A 24890-nucleotide genomic window follows, 5' to 3' on the forward strand; every position below is an offset into this window, starting at 1 on the left:
AGGCCTCCTCCGCCGAGTCGACGACAAGGATGCGGGATAGGCATCGTTGACGTCGATGCGGGAATAATTGCTTGAACTAAAAAAATAAACTAGTTCTATTAATTTTCTTGCTAAAAATAAACAACTTCTATATATAGTAAAATAAAGTAGTTTTATTAAATCAACTAGTACAACTACTAAGCACTTACTATAAATAAAATGAAGTAGTACTTACTAAAAATAAACTAGTTTAACTAGTTCTATTATTTTTCTAACTAATTATATTCAACACTTTCTAAGTAGTACTTACTAAAAGTTATCAGGGAGGGGGGGTATATCGACAACGACATACCCGATAAGAAATAAGAAGAGGAAGAAGAAGAAGAAGAAAAAGAGGAGAAGAAAAAAGGAATAGAGGAGGGAGATCGAAGAAAAAAAGAAGAAGAAAAAAGAGAAGAAGAAGAAAGGAATAGAGGAGAAGAAGAAAAAAATAGAATAATATATTATTCTATTTCTTCTTCTTCTCCTCTATTCCTTCTTCTTCTTCTCTTTTATATTATTCTATTTCTTCTTCTTCTCCTCTATTCATTTCTTCTTCTCCTCTTTTCTTTTTCTTCTTTTTCATCTTCTTCTTCCTCTCCTCTTCTTCTTCTTCTTCTTCTTCTTCTTCTTCTTCTTCTTCTTTTCATTTTTCCTCTCCTGCTTTTTCTTCTAAATATGAACATATACATAAATGACTTTGATTATACACAATTTTCCTATACATACACAATATAAACATATACATAAATTGACAAAGAAAATTCTGTGAACAAAAAAAACATAAAAATTCTATGAACAAAATTACAACAGAAAAAATCATAAAAATTCTATGAAAAAAATTACAATAGAAAAAAATCAACAAAATTCTATGAACAAAATTACAACAGAAAAAAATCATAAAAACTCTATGAAAAAAATTGACATATTCTTTGCATATGAACATACAAACATTAGCATATTCAACAATAATATCTAAACTACACATCTAAATTAACTACACATCTAAAATACACATCTAAATTAACTACACATCTAAACTTAATTAGGAAAATGCATATATGCAGAGGGAGCCGGGCGACGAGGAGAATGAGCTCACTACAGGGGGCGGCGACGAGGAGGCAGGGCACGGGGACGGCGACGATGAGGCAGGGCACGACAACAGCGACGGTGGGGTAGGGGCGCGCGGCGACGGGTGACGAGGCGGCATGGCCGGTGGCGTCGGGGCAGGGGTGGCGCGGGACGGCGACGACGTTGGGGCGGCGCGGGACGGCGTCGGAGGCAGGGCGACGACGGCGACGACGAGGCAGAGGGCAGGCAGCCTGGCGGCATCGTCGCGCGGGGAAGACGAACTGAATGAAAATTTTCGCGACTGCTGCTTATATAGACGAAGCATTGGTCCCGGTTCGTGACAAAAACCGGGACCAATGACGCCCTTTAGTCCCCGTTGTTGCCTCCAACCGGGACCAAATGTCTCTTTTCAGCAGCCCAAAGGGCGGGAAGCAGAGGTCTTTGGTCCCGGTTGGTGGCACGAATCGGGACCAATGCCACCCTTTGGGCACCAACCGGAATCAATGCCCACCTTTAGTCCCGATTCGTGCCACCAACCGGGACCAATGTCCTGCGCGTGCCAAAGCTACGGTGCGGTGGGATGTTTAGTCCCACCTCGCTAGCCGAGGAGCGGCAGTACCTGTTTATAAGCCTTGCCCCGCCATCTACATTGAGCTCCTCTGAACTGTAGGCCTCTGGGCCTAATCTCGCACTGCTATGCCTGTGGGCCTGCTTGGCGTTCTGCGGGCCTGAATCCTGGCCAATGGATGGGTTTCTAGTCGTATTCAGGCCATGGTGGCCCAGTATGTGGCATTTTTTTTAATTTTTTTCCCAGTTTTTTTATTTTCTTTTTTGCTTTATCTATTTTATTTTGTTTCTACTTACAAAAAAATACTTACTGTTGCTATTTTTATTTATTTTATTAAGGTTTATTTATTTTATTTTATTATAGTTTATTTTATTTTATTTTATTTTGTCTTATTTTCTTTCTACTTATTTATTTCATAAAAGTTTATTTTATTTTTTATTTCGTTTCTACTTATTTATTTTATTTTGTTTTATTTTGTTTCTACTTATTTATTTCATAAAAGTTTATTTTATTTTATTTTGTTTATACTTATTTCTTTTATTTTCTTTTTTGCCTTTTGTATTTATTTTATTAAAATTCTTTTTGCTTTTAATGTTTTGAACAGTAAATACTATGATAATTTTAGTTCCATAAATTCTATATAATCTTAGTTTCAATAATACTAGAGATTTATAAAATGCAACATTCAAAGCATTTCAACAAAACATTCAAATCATTTTGACAAAACGGACAATCTGTTTCGAGATATCAGGGTTTCATACGAAAACTCGTCTGTTACAACAGGCATTTCAAATGAACTAGGAAAGGTTGAAAATTGGTATGGTATCATCATAATAGTTATGGAGAGAAAGTCTTCACTTTTTCTTCGGTTGTGTCATTTGCTTATTGCGCCGTAACCATGGATAATCTTCATCGTTATCAGGATGCTTGGGTCAGCCTTGACTTTGAAGGGAGAAATTTCATGAAACTTTTCATAATCTTCGGACATGTCTGTCTTGCCCTCCACTCCCACGATGTCCCTTTTTCCTGAAAGAACTATGTGGCGCTTTGGCTCATCATATGGTGTATTCGCTTCCTTATCTTTTCTTTTTCTCGGTTTGGTAGACATGTCCTTCACATAGATAACTTGTGCCACATCATTGGCTAGGACGAACGGTTCGTCAGTGTACCCAAGATTGTTCAGATCCATTATTTTCATTCCGTACTGTGGGTCTACCTGTACCCCGCCTCCTGAAAGATTGACACATTTGCACTTAAACAAAGGGACCTTAAAATCATGTTCGTAGTCAAGTTCCCATATGTCCATTATGTAACCATAATATGTGTCCTTTCCCCTCTCGGTTGCTGCATCAAAGCGGACACCGCTGTTTTGGTTAGTGCTCTTTTGATCTTGGGCGATCATGTAAAATGTATTCCCATTTATCTCGTATCCTTTGTAAGTCAATACAGTCGAAGATGGTCCCTTGGACAATGAGTACAGCTCATCACAAACAGTGTTTTCACCTCTGAGACGTGTTTCCAACCAACTGCTGAAAGTCCTGATGTGTTCACATGTAATCCAGTCATCACACTGCTCCGGGTGTTTGGAGTGCAGACTGTTCTTGTGTTCATCGACATACGGGGTCACCAAGGTAGAGTTCTGTAGGACTGTGTAGTGTGCTTGAGACCAGGAATGCCCGTCCCTGCATATTATTAAGTCCCGTATAAGCGTGCCTTTTCCAGTCATTCTCCCCTCATACCGTGATTTAGGGAGACCTATCTTCTTAAGGCCAGGAATGAAGTCAACACAAAACCCAATGACATCCTCTATTTGATGGCCCATGGAGATGCTTCCTTCTGGCCTAGCGCGGTTACAAACATATTTCTTTAGGACTCCCATGAACCTCTCAAAGGGGAACATATTGTGTAGAAATACGGGCCTTAGAATGACAATCTCGTCGACTAGATGAACTAGGACGTGCGTCATGATATTGAAGAAGGATGGTGGGAACACCAGCTCAAAACTGACAAGACATTGCACCACATCACTCCTTAGCCTTGGTATGATTTCTGGATCGATCACCTTCTGAGAGATTGCATTGAGGAATGCACATAGCTTCACAATGGCTAATCGGACATTTTCCGGTAGAAGCAGTTGCATCATAATCACGTGGCAGTCATGAGACTTAGGTTCTGGAACTTTTTCTCTGGCATATTTATTATTCCCTTTATATTCGACGAGAAGCCAGTCGGGACCTTCATACTGAGCAGGCATTTAAAGAAGATTTCCTTCTCTTCTTTGGTAATAGCATAGCTGGCAGGACCTTCATACTGCTTTGGAAGCATGCCGTCTTTTTCGTGCAAACATTGCAGGTCCTTCCGTGCCTCAGGTGTATCTTTTGTCTTCCCATACACGCCCAAGAAGCCTAGCAGGTTCACGCAAAGGTTCTTCGTCACGTGCATCACGTCCATTGAAGAGCGGACCTCTAAGACTTTCCAGTAGGGTAGGTCCCAAAATATAGATTTCTTCTTCCACATGGGTGTGCGTCCCTCATCGTCATTTGTAACAGCTAGTCTGCCGGGACCCTTTCCAAATATTACATGTAAATCATTGACCATAGCAAGTACATGATCACCGGTACGCATGGCGGGCTTCTTCCGGTGATCTGCCTCGTCTTTGAAATGCTTGCCTTTCTTTCGACATTGATGGTTGGTCGAAAGAAATCGACGATGGCCCAGGTACACATTTTTTCTGCATTTGTCTAGGTATATACTTTCGGTGTCAGCTAAACAGTGCGTGCATGCGTGGTGTCCCTTGTTTGTCCGTCCTGAAAGGTTACTGAGAGCGGGCCAATCGTTGATGGTTACAAACAGCAATGCGTGCAGGTTAAATTCCTCCTGTTTGTGCTCATCCCACACATGTACACTGTTTCCATTTCACAGCTGTAAAAGTTCTTCAACTAATGGTCTTACACTACTAGGAAAAGGTCTACTAATGGCGCACCAGTTTTGCCTACTAATGGCGCATCACTGGTGCGCCATTAGTATCATGCCACTAGTATTTTTTACTAATGGCGCACCACTGGTGCGCCATTAGTATCTGGTATACTAATGGCGCACCACTGGTGCGCCATTAGTATAGGCCACGGTGCACCATTAGTATAGGCCACTGGTGCGCCATTAGTATAGGCCACGGTGCGCCATTAGTATTTTTGAATTTTGAAGGCGGGAAAATAGTAGTGGCGCACCATCTAACCCCCACCGTGCGCCATTGCTATTTTTGAATTTTGAATTTGGATCTGGATCGTGATTTTTTTGCCCATTTTTTGCTAGTTTTTTTGCTCGTTTTTTGGCACGATATTATTTCAAATTTTGTTCCTGTTTTTGGATCTTGTACGTTCTTTTGCCGTGTTCTTTTGCCGGAGAGGAGGAGGAGGAGGTCACCGGAGAGGCGCTCGCCTACATCGCCGGAGAGGAGGAGGAGGTCGCCGAAGAGGAGTTCACCGAAGCATCGGAGAGGAGGAAGGAGAAACCATGAGGGAATGGGAGGAGATGAGGGAGGAGGAGCTCACCGGAGAGGAGGGAGGAGAAACCGTGAGGGGAGGGGAGGGGAGGAGAGGAGGAGGTCGCCAGAGAGGAGGAGGAGGTCGCCGGAGAGGAGGAGGGTAGTATGGTGGAGGAGAGAAGGGAAGATGGAGTGGAGGAGAGGAGGAGATGGAGTAGAGGAGAGGAGGAGATGGAATGGAGGAGGTGCGCCCAGCCATATATACGACATAGTAATGGCACACCGTGGGCAGGTGCGCCATTACTAATTTTTTTTATTTTTTAATTTATTTTGAATTTTGAAGGCGGGAAGATACTAATGGCGCACCATGGGCAGGTGCGCCATTAGTAACTTTTTTTATTTTTTAACTTATTTTGAATTTTGAAGGCGGGAAGATACTAATGGCGCACCATGGGCAGGTGCGCCACTAGTAACTTTTATATATTTTTTTGACTTATTTTGAATTTTGAAGGCGGGAAGATACTAATGACGCACCATGGGCAGGTGCGCCATTAGTAATTATTTTTTATTTTTTTGACTTATTTTGAATTTTGAATGCGGGAAGATACTAATGGCGCACCATGGGCAGGTGCGTCATTAGTAAGTTTTTTTTATTTTTTTTGACTTATTTTGAATTTTGAAGGCGGGAAGATACTAATGGCGCATCATGGGCAGGTGCGCCATTAGTAAGTTTGAATTTTTTTGACTCTCCATATCTTAAAAGCCCCGTATTTTTTTTCTGTTAGGTTTTTAAGGATTTTGAAAATGTTTAACGGGGTTTCCCAGTTAAATTCGGATGTAACTTCTCGAGTAGATGATTTTTCATATAAAAAACTTTTTCATCCGAGTTCGTACGCAAAAGTTATGCCCATTTTTACAAATTCTCGAGAGATTTTGCAAAAAAATCGAAAATTCATATTTATAAATTTTGCTAACAACTAAACCACATATCACATGGGAATCTTATTTTCTTTTAATTTTTGTGGCATTTCTATCATTTTCTTTTATTTTTTTTTGAAACTGAAAAGGCGGTCCCGGGGGGCATTCGGGCGAATGTTTGGGCCAAGTTACTAATGGCGCACCGTGGCATGATGCGCCATTACTAGTTCAACTAGTAATGGCGCACCACTCCCACGGTGCGCCATTAGTAGTTTTGAAAAAATAAAAAAAATTACTAATGGCGCACCGTGGACGTGGTGCGCCATTAGTATTTGCACACTAATGGCGCATCAACACATGGTGCGTCTTTAGTATATAGTAATGGCGCACCACATGTCTGGTGCGCCATTAGTGTTAATTCCATCTATAGCCCTTTTCCTAATAGTGTTAGGTACACATCAATGTCGTTGCCGGGTTGCTTAGGACCTTGGATGAGAACTAGCATCATAATGAACTTCCGCTTCATGCACATCCAAGGAGGAAGGTTATACATACATAGAGTCATGGCCAGGTGCTGTGATTGCTGCTCTGCTCCCCGAAAGGATTAATGCCATCCGCGCTTAAACCAAACCATACGTTCCTTGGGTCAGCAGCAAACTCAGCCCAGTACTTTCTCTTGATTTTTCTCCACTGCGATCCATCAGCGGATGCTCTCAACTTTCCGTCTTTCTTACGACCCTCTCTGTGCCATCGCATCAACTTGGCATGCTCTTCGTTTCTGAACAGACGTTTCAACTGTGGTATTATAGGATCATACCACATCACCTTCGTAGGAACCCTCTTCCTGGGGGGCTCGCCATCAACATCATCAGGAATCTCATCTGATCTTATACCGCAATGCACCGCATACCGGGCATGCGTTCAAATCCTCGTACGCACCGTGGTAGAGGATGCGGTCATTAGGGTATGCATGTATCTTCTGCACCTCCAATCCTAAAAGGCATACGACCTTCTTTGCTAGTACGTACTGTCGGGCAATTCGTTATCCTTTAGAAGCTTCTTCTTCAATATTTTCAGTAACTTCTCAAATCCTTTGTCAGGCACAGCATTCTCTGCCTTCCACTGCAGCAATTCCAGTACGGTACCGAGCTTTGTGTTGCCATCTTCGCAATTGGGGTACAACCCTTTTTTGTGATCCTCTAACATGCGATCGAACTTCAGCTTCTCCTTTTGACTTCCGCATTGTGTCCTTGCATCGACAATGACCCGGCGGAGATCATCACCATCGGGCACATCGTCTGGTTCCTCTTGATCTTCAGCAGCTTCCCCCATTGCAGCATCACCGTATTCAGGGGGCACATAGTTGTCATCGTCCTCTTCTTCTTCGCTGTCTTCCATCATAACCCCTATTTCTCCGTGTCTCGTCCAAACATTATAGTGTGGCATGAAACCCTTATAAAGAAGGTGGGTGTGAACGATTTTCCGGTCAGAGTAAGACTTCGTATTCCCACAATTAGGGCATGGACAACACATAAAACCATTCTGCTTGTTTGCTCGGCCACTTCGAGAAAATTATGCAGGCCCTTATTGTACTCGGAGGTGTGTCTGTCACCGTACATCCATTGCCGGTTCATCTGCGTGCATTATATATAATTATGTGTGTCAAAAGTAAGAAAATTAGACAAGTATCTATCTAAAGTAAGATTTTTTTTCTTTCAGAAAGAAGATAAGAACAAGAGGCTCACCACGGTGGTGCCAGCGACGAGATCAGCGCGGGCGATCGACGGCGGTGAAGATGGGAACGGGGCGTGACGGACCGCTAAACCTAGACAAATCTTGGGAAAAAATAAAGCTCGGAGGTCGAGTTTCGAGAGGAGAAAACTTAACTAACGTGGCTCATGCATTTCATCGAACACCTCACGTGCATAGTAGGTGAGCTAGAGCACCCAAATGCCCTCCCCTCGCAGGCCAAAAAAACAGAGCAGTGTGGACTGCTCTGCTCGCCGGCGAGGGGGTATATATAGGAAACTCATTTGTCCCGGTTCGTGGCTGGAACCGGGACTAAGGCCCCCCTTCTGTCCCGGTTCTAGGCACGAACCGGGACCAATAGCTGTGGGCCAAGAGCGAGGCCCATTGGTCCCGGTTCTTGTCTAGAACCAGGATAAATGGGTCCACATAAACTGGGACAAATACCTCCCGAGGTCCGGCCGGGTCTCTGGGCGCACGAATCAGGACGTATGCCCCCCATGAGTTCCGGTTCTTAACTGAACCGACACTAATGGGCTTGGCACGCTTGAACCAAAGCCCTGTTTTCTACTAGTGTGTAGTTGCAGGAGAAGTTATGTACGAAGGCTAATCTCGTGCGGATCCTCAGGAGCATATCAGACGTTCATCTCGCATCATATCCAACGGCCATCGACTAGTCTGGTATGATGCGAATCATCAGAAGTCCTTTTCCGTAAAAAAACGCACACACACAAACACGCACGCTCTTCATACAGAAACAATGATAGTTTTCTTGGAACTGTGCTGTTTCACATCGAAGCACAATGATGGATGAATCCTTAATCACAATAACAAAACCGGAAAGTGTAACTATAGCATATACTACTCCTTACAAGTACTCGTACATACGTTGTTCAGATGCACACATACATACATCTTGCTTGTCGCATGCAGTGCACTGAAGTAACAAAACACTCGACTTTCATTCCCACGGACCACTCCACACACCACAACAAAATATAGCCAGCATATAGGTTCTGATGCTGATAATTCATGCGACCCGTATAACTTCTTTTTCTCTTTGGAGAAGGAGGTTGTTGCATAACTAGAGCCGCGCGAGCGTCTGCAGGTCGACGGGGTGGACGTCGGAGGGCTGGGCGGCGCTGTAGGCCCGCCTCCCGACGAGGATGTTGGCGGCCTCTGTGGGGTGGAAGGCGTCCCAGAAGAGGTACTCGTTCCGGTTGGCGCACGGCGTCTGGAAGGGCAGGCACGTCACCTGCCCGTTGTTCCTCCCCACCCCGCAGCACCCCTTGGTCAGCTCCGTCAGGCCTGCATCCACCACACCCCTCCATTTCTCTCAGCTTCAGACTACTCTCGGTAGTACAAACGTGCAGCTCGGTTACCAGATTCTTCCTTACCGTTGGCCCCCGGCGACCTGATGATGTCCTGGAAGATCCCGTAGGCGTTGATGTAGGTGAAGTGCGCCCCCGGCAGCGTGTTGAACTGGTCCACCAGCTCCACCAGCTTCCGGTTGAAGATCTCGATGGCGCCGTTGATCCGCGCCACGCAGGTGCCCCGTCGGAGCTCTGCTGCGCCAGCTCGTTCGGGCTGCACCCCACCTGCCCCACCCCCATCAGCGCCACCTTCCTCGCCCCGTTGTTGTACAGGATCTGCAAGCACGTCCACATAATACACAGCATCAGCCAACAGCCATGCATGCGTTTTCAAGATGAGCCATGCATCAGCCAACACTCGATCGTACGTGTTGGCACTACGTACCCTGAGCTGCTGCGCGTACTGGCTGGCGAGCACGTCGGCGTACTGCTCCGGAGTGTACTGCCGGCTGGTGGCGTAGACGGCGGGCATGAAGTAGTTGTTGAGGTAGTCGTTGCTGCCCATGCCCACCGTGAAGATGCACTGGCTCAGGTGGTTCGCCGCGGAGTCCTCGTCCCCCAGGATGCTCACCAGCTGCTGCACCGCCGCCTGGTAGTTCTGGAGCTGCCCGCCGAAGCTTATGCGCTGTCCCTGCGTACCATGTTTGGCAGTGTTCGTGCAACGTTAATTAGCTAGGCCACGTTATTTCATCAAGAGGATCATATATATCACGTTTCTTCTGCGAAAAAAAGTAAAAAAAAAAAGTTTGTGAGTACGTGCCAGTTGCTGGCCGGTCTCGTCCCTGATTCCGGCGGCGGCGGAGGCAAAGTTGACGCCGGAGAGGAGTTGATCATTGTTTGCTCCCGCGTACGCTGGGATGTAGTCGTCGAAGCCCAGAAGCCGGGCTGAAAACAAGAGAAAATTAATTAAACGTGCGGGTGCTAATCCAAACTTGTGTTCTTTTTCTTTTGATGATGCAGCATGGAATGGAAGTAGACCTGGACAGGGTGGACATCTAGTGCATCACTAAACTAATTTGGTCACTAGTGACAAAATCGACATGGATACGCAGGTGAACTTCATAACCAACGATTTATTAGTCTTTAACGGATGGTCACGCGGCTGCACGCATGAGTACAGATGCGCAATGGCCTCCTTTAGCCTTGATGATTCCAGCGATCACCTGGCTCCAGGCACAGTCGCGGGGTGCTGCTTAACTGGGTTGAGCCTCGCAGCTGCATCGTCCGCCCGCGCGCTCTCCTTAACTAAGAGCATTTCCAATAGCCACGCCAAAAAACGCGCGCGCGGGGTAAATTGGCTTTATAGCGCGCGCGGGATGTTTTCGCGCGTTCCAGCGATGACGCGAAACTAGCGCGCGCGAGAAACGATTGCGCGCGCGGGAAAAAGCGGCCGCTCACGCGTTATATTTGGCGCGCCGCGTCCGGCGCGCCTATAAATTGCAGCGCCTCCGCCGCTCTCTCCATCGCCCTTTGCCGCTCTTTCCGTCTCTCCATCGCCCCCTGCCGCGCTCTGCCGCCGACACGCCACCACCGCGCCACGATGCCGCCTCGGCGCCGGGGAGGTACGGGCTACCGCGGCGTCCGCGTGCATCTGTCCGGCACCTACTCTGCCGAGATTCGGTCGGGCGGCGGCATGCGGCTCCGTCTCGGAACTTTCGACACCGCCTAGGACATGAACTTCGCCGACGTGGCGACGCGGGAGCGCGCACAGGAGTTGGCGCCTTTCCCGCGGCTTCTCACTGACGAGGATCATCGCAAGCACCGGAGGCGGGAGCATCGTCTCAGGCTGGCCGAGATGGACGAGCAAGCCATGGCGCTGTGGAGTCATCGCTTCCCGGAAGACACCAACGAGGAACAGTTCTTCGCCCAGAGGAGGGCGAGGAGGGTGAAGAGGAGAGAGGAGCAAGCCGACTATCGCGAGGACAAGCGAACGCGGAAGGCGGTCGCTAAATACAACCAAGCGCTAGGAGATGCGTCCTCCTAGAACTCCGGCGACGAGCGATTCCTTGACGCCTACGCTCCGACGTCGGAGGAGGACATCACTGAGACAGAGTCCGAGTTAGACGAGTAATAGTAGGAGAACTATCTACGAAACCAAATATGTAGTAGTAGAACTATCTACGAAACCAAATATATAGTAGAAAAAACTGAAATATAGCGCGCCTGCTGGAGCGGCGTGGGCGCGCTTAATTTGCAGCGGCCACCGGAGCCAGCGCATAGCTGCGCGTAAAAGCTAGCTAACCCGATGCTGTATCGCGACTTTTAACGCGCGGCGCGTTGCGCGGCTATTGAAGATGCTCTAAACATCGTGGCCGCCCGTGTGCCTCATGGATGTTTTTCCTTTTTTAGACTACCAACCTACTAGCATACGGAGACATCGTCATCACCGCAGGTGGTGAAGGGGTCTCGGGTTGACCACAAGTAAACACCTCGTACATTCAGCCGATCTGTGCAGTCTTAACTCGACTAGGAAATCACATGCATATTGATCGATCGAGCTAAAAGGATCCTTCATCTGATAAGCTGCTTTACTTTACAGGAGCTAAACACGGGGAAAGAAAAGAAAAGAAAAGAGATGAGAGCGGGGTCTTACAGATGGCGTCGACGGTGGTGAGGCCGTTGCTGAAGCGCCCGGTGGCTCCGCCGGGGAAGTCGATGCCGTAGGGCGGGTAGTTGGCCCGCGCCAGCGACGCGATGTCGTTGTTGTTCCCGTTGTCCACCAGCGAGTCCCCGAACACGAAGTAGCACGGCACCTGCGGATCGCCGCGCGCGCTCCGCCCGGACGCGGCGGCCACCAGAAGCACCAGCACCAGCAGCCACGGCGAGACACGCTCCATTCCTCGCCGCCGCGGTAGCTAGCTAGCTAGCTGCTTAGCTTGGAAGGTTCGAGGCCGGCCGGCGGCGGACGGGCTGGGTAGGTACGGTGGGCGGAGGAAATGCGTGACCGACGACCGGAAGACACCGGCACATTCGAGCCGTATTTATAGGGCAGCTGGTTGATGGTGGCTAGAGCTAGATCATGTAATGGCCGGGGGGGCGCTCGATCTGGAGCGGACGGTCGCTGTAGCGCTGCAGTGGAGACGCTCCGGAAGTCGTCCGGATCGGGCTACCTCTGCATGTGCGTCGTGCATGCATGGTTGGAGCAGTCACGGTTGGGTCGCCGTGGGGCCGTATTGATTGAGCACCACGCGTCGTGGTGCCGCGCCGGCGGCATGCCTGGTGCAGTGTGCAATGCAAGGACTGTGAGATGGCCGGGGGATTTGCAGGTCGCACCGTAACACAGACACAGTGCCGGCTCGTGTCTTTCACGTCAGGCCTGGGCTCAGGATGTCGGCCGGCGTCATTCGTCGTTTTCGTACTATTCAGGAGGACAGCATGCACCCATAGATTGGTGCAAGTGGTAACTGGTGTCTTTTTGACAGTTTTGCTAGTACATGAATGATGCACCCGTAAATGGTGACAAAGTAGTAGGAGTAGATAGTATGCATGTTTGTTCAGGGCGCTTGGCTTAATTTGATACGTGTTCGTTCGAAAATTCAATGAATGATGTGTCAATGTGTCATTACGGGTGTTGATGTGAGGGGACTCGAGTTCGAGTATACGTGCATTGCGGTTTCAGAAGAAAAAAAAGTTGCATATCAGCCTTTGCAGCATGGGAGCTTCGAGTCACATGCGCGTGCCTTCATACCCATATATCTATATTAACTTGCATCGACCACATCAGCGGCCTGAATCTAGGCCACCATGTGTCTATGTCCCGCCCCCCACCAAGGTCAGAAAACAAAACGCGTTACAGCATTGATGATTCGAGATATTTCGTGGTTGCTGCAGATTATTGACACGATGTGATAGAAGTAAAAAAAAAACAAAGGCAACAGATTTACCTCATCTACTAATAAGGAGAATAAGCATTAGCTCGGAGGAATCGGTGTCCTAATTTCATGTGTATTGCACCGTTTTGACTTCTTGGTGCAAGCACCGGCAGAACGATCATGCGTAGGCCCCAACGGATCTCACATGCCACAGTGCTTTCTACCCTGCTCTCGATCCTTGAATTTAGCGTGCGTTGAGGCGGTCATGTAGTACGGTTCGCTGTGCAGGCGCGTAAATGCGGTCGAGGTTTAGAGCATCTCTAGCCGCGCCTTCAAGAAGGCTTTCTAGGTGATTTTTCGGTCACCGGTGTCGAAAAATTGATCTAATCACGTTTTAATGGTCTATTTTTTATCGGCTCGGATCAAAATTGGCGTCGGCAGACCCAATCCGAATCCGGCGCGTTGGGGGGCGCTCGGAGGCGTCGGATGAATCGTTTTTGGCGCGAAAAAGACACGGGCCCTCCTTGCTAGCGACTCGTCTCTCTTCTTGCCGCTTCGTCGTCCTCATCGCCTTGTTTTCCGCCGTGAATCAATGCCAAAGCTGCCGCGCCGGTCAGACTCCTCCATTGATGCCTCACGGGCGGCGCAGTGAAGACCGGACGATGCGCGTCCCTCACCCGCCACGCATACGAACGGCGGCCATGTGTACGCGCGGCGCCCTCGCCTATATAAGCCGACCCCCGACGCGCCGGTGATGCACAGACTCTCCACCGCCGACGCGCCGTTTCTCCCCCATTCCTCCCTCTCCACTCGCCATCTCCAGTTCGAACCATGACCGAGCGCTTCCTAGGTGACGGCGCGGCGACGAACGGCTTCGGCCGCCGCCACCTTCACGAGGACGAAGCTCGGCTCCTCTACGAGGCCGAGTACCCGGTCCCGCCGGACATGCGGGTGCCCGGTTCGTGGAGGATCAGCGCCGGCGGGGTTCCGGTGCCACCACTGCCCACCGGGGCGGCGCGGCGTGCGGAGATTGCGCGTATCCGCGCGTCTCTGCCGCGGGTGACGAGGGAAGGTCCACGGTACGTCCCCGATAGCCCACTTTGAGAGCTCTACTTCCGCCGCCGTCACGTCGAGAAGCTCGAGGCCACCAACGGCGTCGTGCCCTCCGGAAGGCTCAACTTCGAAGGCTGGCGCCGATGGTGGGGCGTGCCCGGTCGCACGCTGGAGGCCGTCCTCGAGTACATCGAGGGCGGCAACACGCCGAGGCTGGAGTATCCCACTCCCCCGTCCTTCTCTCGTCGGCGTGGGAACTCGTGGACGCCGAGGCGCATGGACCCGGGGGCGTCCTCCTCCTCATCCGGCCGCTCGTCCGGCTCTCCCTGCCTCCGCCCCGTCAATCTGGATCCCCAAGACACGCCTGTCAGCGCGCGCACCCGCAGCTCCGGCGTCCGCATCGACGACTCCACCCCCGCCTCTGGCCGCCTCGTCCTCGTCAGGCCGAAGCCGGAGCCCGGCCTCCCCGCGGAGTACGAGGAGATAGCCCAGCGCGGCTTCTCCGACAAGGACACCCTACAGTGGGCGCGGGACGACTACCTCCGCGATGAGATGGTCCGGCAGCGCCGGGCCCTGGAGGAGATAGCCGCCCGCAAGCGTGGGCGCGAGGACAAGAATGGCGTGGTGATCCTCGACAGCGACGACGACGAGGACGCCCCTAGACCGTCCAACCCTCCGCGCCAACCTGGGGATGGTTGCAGCAGGGACGGCGGCCGCGGAGGAGGCGACGACGACGGCGGTGACTACACGCGGTTCTACAGCCTCCTCGGCATGTAGAGCTGCAAGGGCGGCGGGCGGCGAGGAGCGGCGTGGGAGACAAAGGGCGTAGCGTTTTTTTTTCTTTTTTTGTAAAATATTTTAAATATGTATGAACTCGCCGAAGTTTGGTTGAATTTGCGCCGTATTGAGAAAAAGGGTTTTCCCCCGCTTTGTATTCCAAAGCAACCATCCGATACAACCAACGATAGGTGTTGGGGCGGAAACAACACAAGCATGCCCAAAAGAAAGAAAGAGAAAAAGAAAAGAAACAAATGCCGATAACGGTGGATCGACAAAAACGACGAAGCCTCGCGACCGCTGCGTCCACCGGAGATCGCCCACCAAGCTCCGAGACTCCGAAACGCCGGTACCAATCAACACCTCCAAGAAGGGCGCGACGATGGCGACGCTGCTGCTAAGGGTTTCCCCCGGTACACGGCGAGGAGAGAGGAAGGGTAGCCCCGACGCCCTCCAGGAAGGTCCGATGGCACCCTCAGGCGCCACCGCATCGGTGTCAGCCAAGCCAACAGAGATTTCTCCCGATCCCATCCTCCACCTCAGGCACTTCGGAGCTCGCCACCAAACCGACCACCACCCTGCACCAACACGGACACGAAGCATCCCGCGCTGTCTCACCACGGCACCGCGAAGATGGACTGCACAATGAAGAAGAGGAGCCGGGACTAGGGCAGCAGCACCGTCAGCATACGGGAGGGCCCCACCTCCATCGTCCATGACGGTAGCCGACCGGACGTCAAAGCAGGAGCCTACCGGGCCCGTGGCCCCACAGGCCCGGCCGGGCCCTCAGAGGCCCAGACAGCTCCCGCCTCCACGCAGCAGCTGGCACGCCGTCGATGCCGCTGCCCCAGTCCAAGCCGCTCCCCACCCTCCCCATACAGAGAGCGTCGCGGTCGCGCCGGAGCCGACCTGCAAGGACCCAGATGGGGCCCTACAGGCCCAGATCTGGGCCGGGGATGCGCCACCGGCCATCCAGCACCACCGGAGCGCCCCGCCGCCAAGAGGCAGCACCACCGCGGCGAGCGCCGCCGGCCTCCGCCACCAGGACGCCGGGCCGCCACCAGCCGAGCACCACCGCCGCCTCCCCCACCTCGGGAAGGAGGAGAGCGCGCGGGTAAGGGACGACCCGCCGCCGCCGACACCACCCGGCCGAACCCGGGGACGACCGCCGGCGGCGGCGGGGGGAAAGGGCGGAGGAGGATGGACGAGAGGGAGGTGAGCGCGCGCCGCCCCGGCCGCCTCCCGGGGAGACGGCGGGGGCGGTGGGACGGGGAGGAAGGGATGGGGGCCGGGGAGGGGAGGCCTGTGCCGGGCGGCTGGCGGCGGCGATGGGAAACCCTAGCGGGGGAGCGGGAGCTTTGCGCCGTATTTGTGCCGGAATTTAATTTTCGAAATAAATGTGAGCACCGCGACTGGGGGACATTACGCCCACAACGCGTGGTTTGCGCCGGTGCGTCCCGGGGGCGATTTTTACCGCCTGAGAGGCCAACGGCTGGAGATGCTGTTAGGCTAGCACTGCTGCTGCGCTGCATGCATGAAAAGTTCCAGCCCAGCGCGATATCGATCCACATGACGATCGATCGATCAGAACCACGCACCTAATGGTCTGGCATAGCGTTGTGGCGTTAATGCATGTGGTGTAGTGGTAGCTAGGCAAACTTGTGGACTGATCAACCATGTCAGAGCGTCTTTAGCCGCATCCCAAACCCAAACCGTTTCAGACCGGACGGGTCGACCGGTCACTGGCTAGTAAAAAAATAAACATGACCCACGGAACGTCTAAAATTTGCTGAAATGTCTAAGCCATCTGGCACCTTCTCATATTCAGCCTAAATATAGTATGATTATGGAGTGCGGGCGTGCTCGCCACGTCAGCCCGACCCATCACCGACCCCACTTCATTTCCATAAAAAACTCAATCCAAAACCCTAGCTCACTTCACTCTCCATTCTCGCCCCGTCCCCTCTTCTCCCCTCTTTCTATTTCTTCGATCTGGATTGAATCCGACGACTCCGGCGAGCATGTCGAGCTCTGGTAACCGCTCCAATTCCGACCTAGATGTCGACGAGGAGATGGCCCTCCGCATTGCGTTGGAGCGGGCCATGGTGGACACAGGGGGCTATTCCGGATCTGCCCCGTCGCCGGTCCCCTGCCAGCGTAGCGCGGACACTGGAGCTAGCCCCTCCTGGCCCGCGCGCAGCTCTGTGAGGGCTGCTCGGTCCACGCCGCCCCTCCGTCGTCCCCTTCCCGCACCGGCCGCTGCTCCGCATGAGGGCAGCAATGGGTGCTAGTGCCCTCTCCACCAGCCCCGCGGATGCGCACACCAGAATCAGAGACGCACGCCGCCCACTGCGAGAGGCAGCAGGTAAGGGAGAGGGACGGGGCGGAGCAATCTGTTCGCCGCTGCCGCGTTTTGTCGGCGGAGCCCGACAAGGAAGAGCGGCTCCTCGCTTGGGTCTACCGCTGTTGCTTATGACGGCGGAAATGAACGCTCGCCGGCTTCGGAGGAAGAACACCAAGACGCTCCGGCTAGCCATTGAGCAGTCAGAACATGAGGCGACGAAGGCAACGACGGAGGTGGCGAGGGTGACCAAGCTCAAGCAGCAGCAGGACCGGGCCATCCGGCTGATGAAGGGGCGCATCATCATCTCTGATTTTCAAATTTTGTTTAAATATTCAAAAATTCAAATTTTGTATAAATTTTTAGAAAATGTTCGAAATTGCAAAATTTATTTAAATTTTCAAAAAATGTTCAAATTTTTTGTTCATGTTTTAATTTTTTCCATGTTTTTAAGATTTGGTTCACCATTTGAAAAACAATATTCGGAATTCAAAATTGTTCAGCATGTCTAAATAGGTGCATACTGCGAAACAAAGTCTCAACTTAGCATGTCTTAGTAGATACACCGCTACCAAACAACAGCAAATGCATGTGTTAAGCATATCTACACTCAATATGTATCATAGAAGAACAACCATGCTTTTTTGGGCGGCTGGGCGTCGAAGGGCCAGTTCTTTTGGGCAAATGCTAGTTTGGGAATGCTACTAAACACATCCTTGGGTTATTGAGCATGTCTTTCTTATACGGGTCTCTGACTTAATATTCAAATTTGTTGCAATTTTGCTTCACTGGCACCTACTGCATAGGTAGATTGTGATCAGCTCGGCCTTATGATGGTTGCGCTGCATGCTGCCGCTTGCCAACCCCCGCTTCGCAGCAGGTCCCCTAAGCCTTCGCCCACTTGGTGATCTTTTTTCTATATTTTTGTTTTGTTTTTTTTGGCATATCTGTGTTAAGGTCCTAGAGGACTATTTTATTTGGACTCCATTATAAATCTGATGTCGGGTTTTTTACCACGGCAAATCCAATGTTTCATGAAAAATTATGTTTTTCGAGGATGGCAAGTTTACTTCACGAGTATGGCAAATCTGTTTTAGTTCACTTTTTGTCAGAAAAGTGCCATGCTTGCACATTAAATTTATCATCATCATGCCAATATATTTTCTTATGAAAAACTTCAGATTTGTCATGCCTAAAAATCTGACGTTAGATATTTTTTGTTTTCATTTTATTTTTTACACTTGAACTTATCATACGGACATAATAGTGACTCTATCTATAAAGTAAGATGAAAGTTTATTTTAAGAGTCAAGGTGGGTAGATTAGCTCGACTACCACTACACGCTAGGGAACCAGACTTTGGGACAGTTCTTTTCGGTGATTCTCCTAGAATCACCCCCCTCCCCAGCTTCTCTCAGAATCGTCACTTCATATTATTTTTTACAATCCTATCTAGTTAAGGTCTAATTAGCTAGGATTGTAAAAAACATATAGAGTGGTGATTCTAGGAGAAGCTGGGGAGGGGGTGATTCTGGGAGAATCGCCCAAAAGAACTGGCCCTTCGACGCCCAGCCGCCCACCGCGGCTCTCGGCGTCCGTGCGTATCCAGACAATACGATGTGGACGTGTGGAGTGTGGGCACTTCTGACCTGCTTTTCCTCTGACGTGTGGAGTCAGGGCATATAAAATGGTAGTATATGGATACATATGCCCTATGAAAAAAATAGTCTGAGACAATTACATTGATTTTTTTCTCCCCAACGCAAGCTACTACTAGTGGGCCTCATCAAGAAATATAAAATAGAAACTTTAATAAATATGCATCTCTATTCTTCACTTCAACCTTTTCAGCTTTTTACGTCGGACCACACTTTTCCTTTTCAAGCACTCACCTCTTGCAGAGGATCCCGTTTCCCTTTCCGAACCTACTTTCTCTGACATCCGATCCTACATGTCACATGGGGCATCACCATGAGGCTATGCATTGGCCATGCCCTTACCTGCTCCTGTGTGAGCTGTTGTTAGATGTGGCTCATGTGTATGAGCTTTATCCTTGAACTTGATCTGTCTTCTAGGGATTTACTAGGCTGGGGTCGCCGGATTTCTGTCTCATAGCAACTATTTCGACGGCGAGTACTTGTAGTTGAAGTGGGTTTTCCGGCGGTGCCTTGAACTTGCTCTTCTCTTTCTTGCTCCTTTTAAACTCTGGTGAACTCAAGCAGTTATAATTTTGTATATTCATGTCATCATAGTGCCAATATAAATACCCGGTTCAAAAAATGACATGGGGAGTGAAAGCAAGCTTGGCTTGTTTTTTTCAAAATAGAACTTCAAACTTATTAATTAGAAATAGTAGTTACATCATCAATAAGTAAAGATACAATTTCATTTATAGGATCCTCAAATCAATCCCTAGTGACCGAAAATTTCGCTAGCCTAGCTAGTTCATGAGCCACTTTATTTGCTTTCCTATTACGATGTTTCAACCTAACAAGAGAAAAATCGCAAGCTATGAAATAGCAATCATCAAGCGTTGTTGCCACTGTTCTCACAGATTGTCCTCCATTCTTCATTGTGTCAATCACTTTCATATTGTCAGAGTTGACGACAAGAAGATTCCAACCTGCCTTTTGTGCAAGATTAGACCGAACCTTAGAGGCAAAGCTTCTGCTGCTACTACATCAGCACACCAGTCAATTCTCCAGTTTCCTCCAGCAATGAACATTCCTTCTGCACCCCTAAGAAAATCATGATCAAAAGAGGCATCAACATTCAGCTTAACAAAACTCATAGGAGGTCTGATCCATCCCCTGCTTTGATAGTTGCCTTAGGGGATTGTGCATTAACATAATTTGCTATTATAGCCCGAGCACCCATGAAAGTTAGGTGTGCATCTTGAAATTTTCCTTCATGAACCAATTTACATCTACCCGGCCACAAATACCAAGCAATTATAGCAATCAATTCACATGTATTTTGGGAACCTGCTATCACTAAATCTAGATCTGGCATAAGAGAAAGTCCAATGCAATGACCTTTTTCGTCCGCCCACGTACGTTTGGGTCACCGCAGACAAAAATTGTTGGCCTAACGCGCCGACCCATTTCGAAAACGCGTCTGCTTTTCGTCCGAGCGAGACTCATTGCCCGGCCGAAATTTGGGTCTCAAATGCGTTGGCGCATACGCTCGGTGTCCGCCGCGTCCCCACATGGCGGCCGATCAACTACCTCCCATGTCTTTATTAACGACGACCACAGACCGCGGGCCCATGCCTCAGCGGCGCTGAGTGTCCTTTTTTAATCTGAGCATGGTGGGCTCATCCTCTTCCAGCCTCCCCTCCGCATCTAGCCACCCTTTTGCTCCCCTACTGGTGACAACCCTAGCCTAGCTCGCACCATCATAGGCTTCTTCGTCGGCAAGAACAAGGGCAAGGCCCTCGCCTCATCCTCTTCGCGCGTGCTCGCGATCCCCCTGCCTCCGTCGGCGTCGGCTCGCCCAGTGAGGCAGCGGATAAGCGTCCCAGTGCACCAGGTGATGTGGCACTGGGAGCACCGCATCCCCTCCCGTACCCCGACGTTACCCTGCCACATGACTAGCATTTGGATCCAGATAGGATACCAGTGCCGGCGGTGCCACGGACGGCGTGGACGCATGCGGAGGAGGTGCGTCGCCGGCGGGATCTACAGACGCCGGAGCAGCGCCTCAACCCCACCTAAGCAATAGACTCTCCCGATTGGGAGGTCTGGTTCGCCCTAAAGCACGAGGAGCAGCGCCAGTGCGGCATCCAACATGTGCGGGCTGGCACCCCGCCGCCCCCCGTCGTGTGCAACAAGGACCAAGAGGAGGAGGCCTCCTACCAGGCGGCGTTTGTGGCTGCCATGCAGGAAAGCAAACAGGACGAACGGCGCAAGGCAGAGCAGGAGGAGGAGGCATAACAGGCGCGTCTATCGGAGGCCATCGCACTCTCCGCTTCCGGCGACTGCGTTGTGCCGTCGACCCTCGTCAAGACCGAGCTGGTGCCGTCCCCGAATCTGCTGATGCCCCAGTGGTACACCTCGCAAAGAGAGGTGCGCGAGTGGGTCAACGCACCACCCATCTGGTTTGGGGCGACGCCGGTGCGGGACAAGCTCTACCTCGAGCAGTGGTGAACGCGTTGGCTGGCTGAGGAGCACCGCGAGGGCGAGCGCCTTGAGCAGTGGGAGCGCGACGCAGAGGAGGAGCGCCGATCCCGCGCTACCCAACCGGTGGCGGTCACGCTGGCGCAGTAGGACGTCGCCACAGCCTGGGAGATGATAACCCACAAGTATAGGGGATCAATTGTTGCATTTCTCGATAAGTAAGAGTGTCGAACCCAATGAGGAGCTAAAGGTAGAACAAATATTTCATCAAGTTCTATCGACCACCGATACAACTCTACGCACACTTTACGTTTGCTTTTGTTGGGGAACGTAGTAATTTCAAAAAAAATTCCTATGCACACGCAAGATCATGGTGATGCATAGCAACGAGAGGGGAGAGTATTTTCTACATACCCTCGTAGACCATAAGCGGAAGCCTTATGACAACGCGGTTGATGTAGTCGTATGTCTTCACGATTGATCGATCCTAGTACCGAACATACGACACCTCCGCGATCTGCACATGTTTAGCTCGGTGACGTCCCATGAACTCACGATCCAGTAGAGCTTCGAGGGAGAGTTCCGTCAGCACGACAGCGTGATGACGGTGATGATGATGTTACCGACACAGGGCTTTGCCTAAGCACTGCTACGATATGACCGAGGTGGAATATGGTGGAGGGGGCACCGCACACGGCTTGGAACAATCAACTTGTGTGTCCTATGGTGCCCCCCTGCCCCCGTATATAAAGGAGCAAGGGAGAGGCCGGGCAGCCTTGGTGCGCCCCAAGGAGAGGAGGAATCCTCTTCCTACGAGGAAGAGGATTCATCCTTTCCTAGTCCTACTAGGAAGAGGGAAGGGGGAAGGAATGAGAGGGAGAGGGCAAGAGGGGCCACGCCCCCCTCCCCTAGTCCTATTCGGACTCCCCATGGGAGGGGGCGCACCACCTCCTGGGCTGCTAGCCTCTCTCTCCCCTAAGGCCCACTAAGGCCCTATACTTCCCCGGGGGGTTCCGGTAACCCCTCCTACACTCCGGTTTTCTCCGAAATCATTCGGAACACTTCCGGTGTCCGAATATAGCCGTCCAATATATCAGTCTTTATGTCTCGACCATTTCGAGACTCGTCTTCATGTCTGTGATCACATCCGGGACTCCGAACTATCTTCGATACATCAAAACACATAAACTCATAATATCGATCGTCACCGAACGTTAAGCGTGTGGACCCTACGAGTTCGAGAACTATGTAGACATGACCGAGACACGTTTCCGGTCAATAACCAATAGCGGAACCTGGATGCTTATATTGGCTCCTACATATTCTATGAAGACCTTTTATCGGTCAAAACGCATAACAACATACGTTGTTCCCTTTGTCATCGGTATGTTACTTGCCCGAGATTCGATCGTCGGTATCTCAATACCTAGTTCAATCTCGTTACCGACAAGTCTCTTTACTCGTTCTATAATGCATCATTCTGCAACTAACTCATTAGTTACATTGCTTGCAAGGCTTATAGTGATGTGCATTACCGAGAGGGCCCAGAGATACCTCTCCGACAATCGGAGTGACAAATCCTAATCTTGATCTATGCCAACTCAACAAGTACCATCGGAGACACCTGTAGAGCACCTTTATAATCACCCACTTACGTTGTGACGTTTGGTAGCACACAAAGTGTTCCTCCAGTACTCGGGAGTTGCATAATCTCATAATCATAGGAACATGTATAAGTCATGAAGAAAGCAATAGCAATATACTAAACGATCAAATGCTAAGCTAACGGAATGGGTCAAGTCAATCACATCGTTCTCTAATGATGTGATCCCGTGAATCAAATGACAACTCATGTCTATGGCTAGGAAACTTAACCATCTTTGATTCAACGAGCTAGTTAGGTAGAGGCATACTAGTGATACTTTGTTTGTCTATGTATTCACACATGTACTTCCGGTTACTACAATTCTAGCATGAATAATAAACATTTATCATGATATAAGGAAATATAAATAACAACTTTATTATTGCCTCTAGGCCATATTTCCTTCAGTCTCCCACTTGCACTAGAGTCAATAATCTAGTTCACATCGTTATGTGATTTAACATCAATAGTTCACATCTTTATGTGATTAGTTCACATCTCCATGTGACTAACACCCAAAGGGTTTACTAGAGTCGATAATCTAGTTCATCGCTATGTGATTGGCAACCAAAGAGTGATCATGTTTTTGCTTGTGAGAGAAATTTAGTCAACGAGTCTGCCACATTCAGAGCCGTATGTATTTTGCAATTTTTCTATGTCTACAATGCTTTGCACGGAGCTACTCTAGCTAAATGCTCCCACTTTCAATATGTATCTAGATCGAGACTTAGAGTCATCCAGATTGGTGTCAAAGCTTGCATCGACGTAACTCTTTACGACGAACTCTTTGTCACCTCCATAACCGAGAAACATTTCCTTATTCCACTAAGGATATTTTTTGACCGCTGTCCAGTGATCTACTCCTAGATCAATATTGTACTCCCTTGCCAGAATCATGCTAAGGTATACAATAGGACTGGTAAATAACATAGCATACTTTATAGAACCTATGACTGAGGCATAGGGGATGACTTTTCATTCTCTTTCTATTTTCTGTCGTGGTCGGGTTTTGAGTCTTTACTCAACTTCACACCTTGCAACATAGGCAAGAACTCCTTATTTGACTATTCCATTTTGAACTACTTCAAAATCTTGTCAAGGTATGTACTCATTGAAAATATATCAAGCGTCTTGATCTATCTCTATAGATCTTGATGCTCAATATGTAAGTAGCTTCACCAAGGTCTTTCTTTGAAAAACTCCTTTCAAACACTCCTTTATGCCTTCCAGAAAATTCTACATTATTTCCGATCAACAACATGGCATTCACATACATTTATCAGAAATGTTGTAGTGCTCCCACTCACTTTCTTGTAAATACAGGCTTCACCGCAAGTCTGTATAAAACCATATGTTTTGATCACTTTATCAAAGCATATATTCCAACTCCGAGGTGCTTGCAGCAGTCCATAGATGGATCGCTGGAGCTTGCTCACTTTGTTAGCACCTTTTAGGATCGACAAAACCTTCTGGTTGCATCATATACAACTCTTCTTTAAGAAATCCATTAAGGAATGCAGTTTTGACATCCATTTGCCAGATTTCATAAAATGCGGCAACTGCTAACATGATTCAGACAGACTTTTAAGCATCGCTACGAGTGATAAAATCTCATCGTAGTCAACACCTTGAACTTGTCGAAAACATTTTGCGACAATTCGAGCTCTGTAGATAGTAATACTACTATCAGCGTCCGTCTTCCTCTTGAAGATCCATCTATTCTCAATGACTCACCGATCATCGAGCAAGTCAATCAAAGTCTATACTTTGTTCTCATACATGGATCCCATCTCAGATTTCATGGCCTCAAGCCATTTTGCGGAATCTGGGCTCATCATGGCTTCCTCATAGTGTTGGGGAACGTAGCAGAATTTTAAAATTTTCTACGCATCACCAAGATCAATCTATGGAGTCATCTAGCAACGATGGAGAGGGGAGTGCATCTACATACCCTTGTAGATCGCGA

At 49.5% G+C, this 24890-nt stretch overlaps 1 protein-coding gene across 1 annotated transcript; it reads right to left on the minus strand.

Moving 5' to 3' along the window:
- Positions 1-8551: 8551 nt before the first annotated feature.
- LOC125548558 (GDSL esterase/lipase At5g45670) lies at positions 8552-12215 on the minus strand. The gene is given in 6 exon segments (XM_048712128.2): positions 8552-9113; positions 9203-9358; positions 9361-9454; positions 9564-9809; positions 9939-10063; positions 11772-12215. Coding segments are annotated over 6 exon segments (1089 nt in total). The 5' UTR covers positions 12016-12215; the 3' UTR covers positions 8552-8889.
- Positions 12216-24890: the final 12675 nt, after the last annotated feature.

This window comes from Triticum urartu, chromosome 3A, assembly GCF_056163025.1.
Source record: "Triticum urartu cultivar PI428250 chromosome 3A, HENAU_Tu73, whole genome shotgun sequence".
Classification (NCBI taxonomy): Eukaryota; Viridiplantae; Streptophyta; class Magnoliopsida; order Poales; family Poaceae; genus Triticum; species Triticum urartu.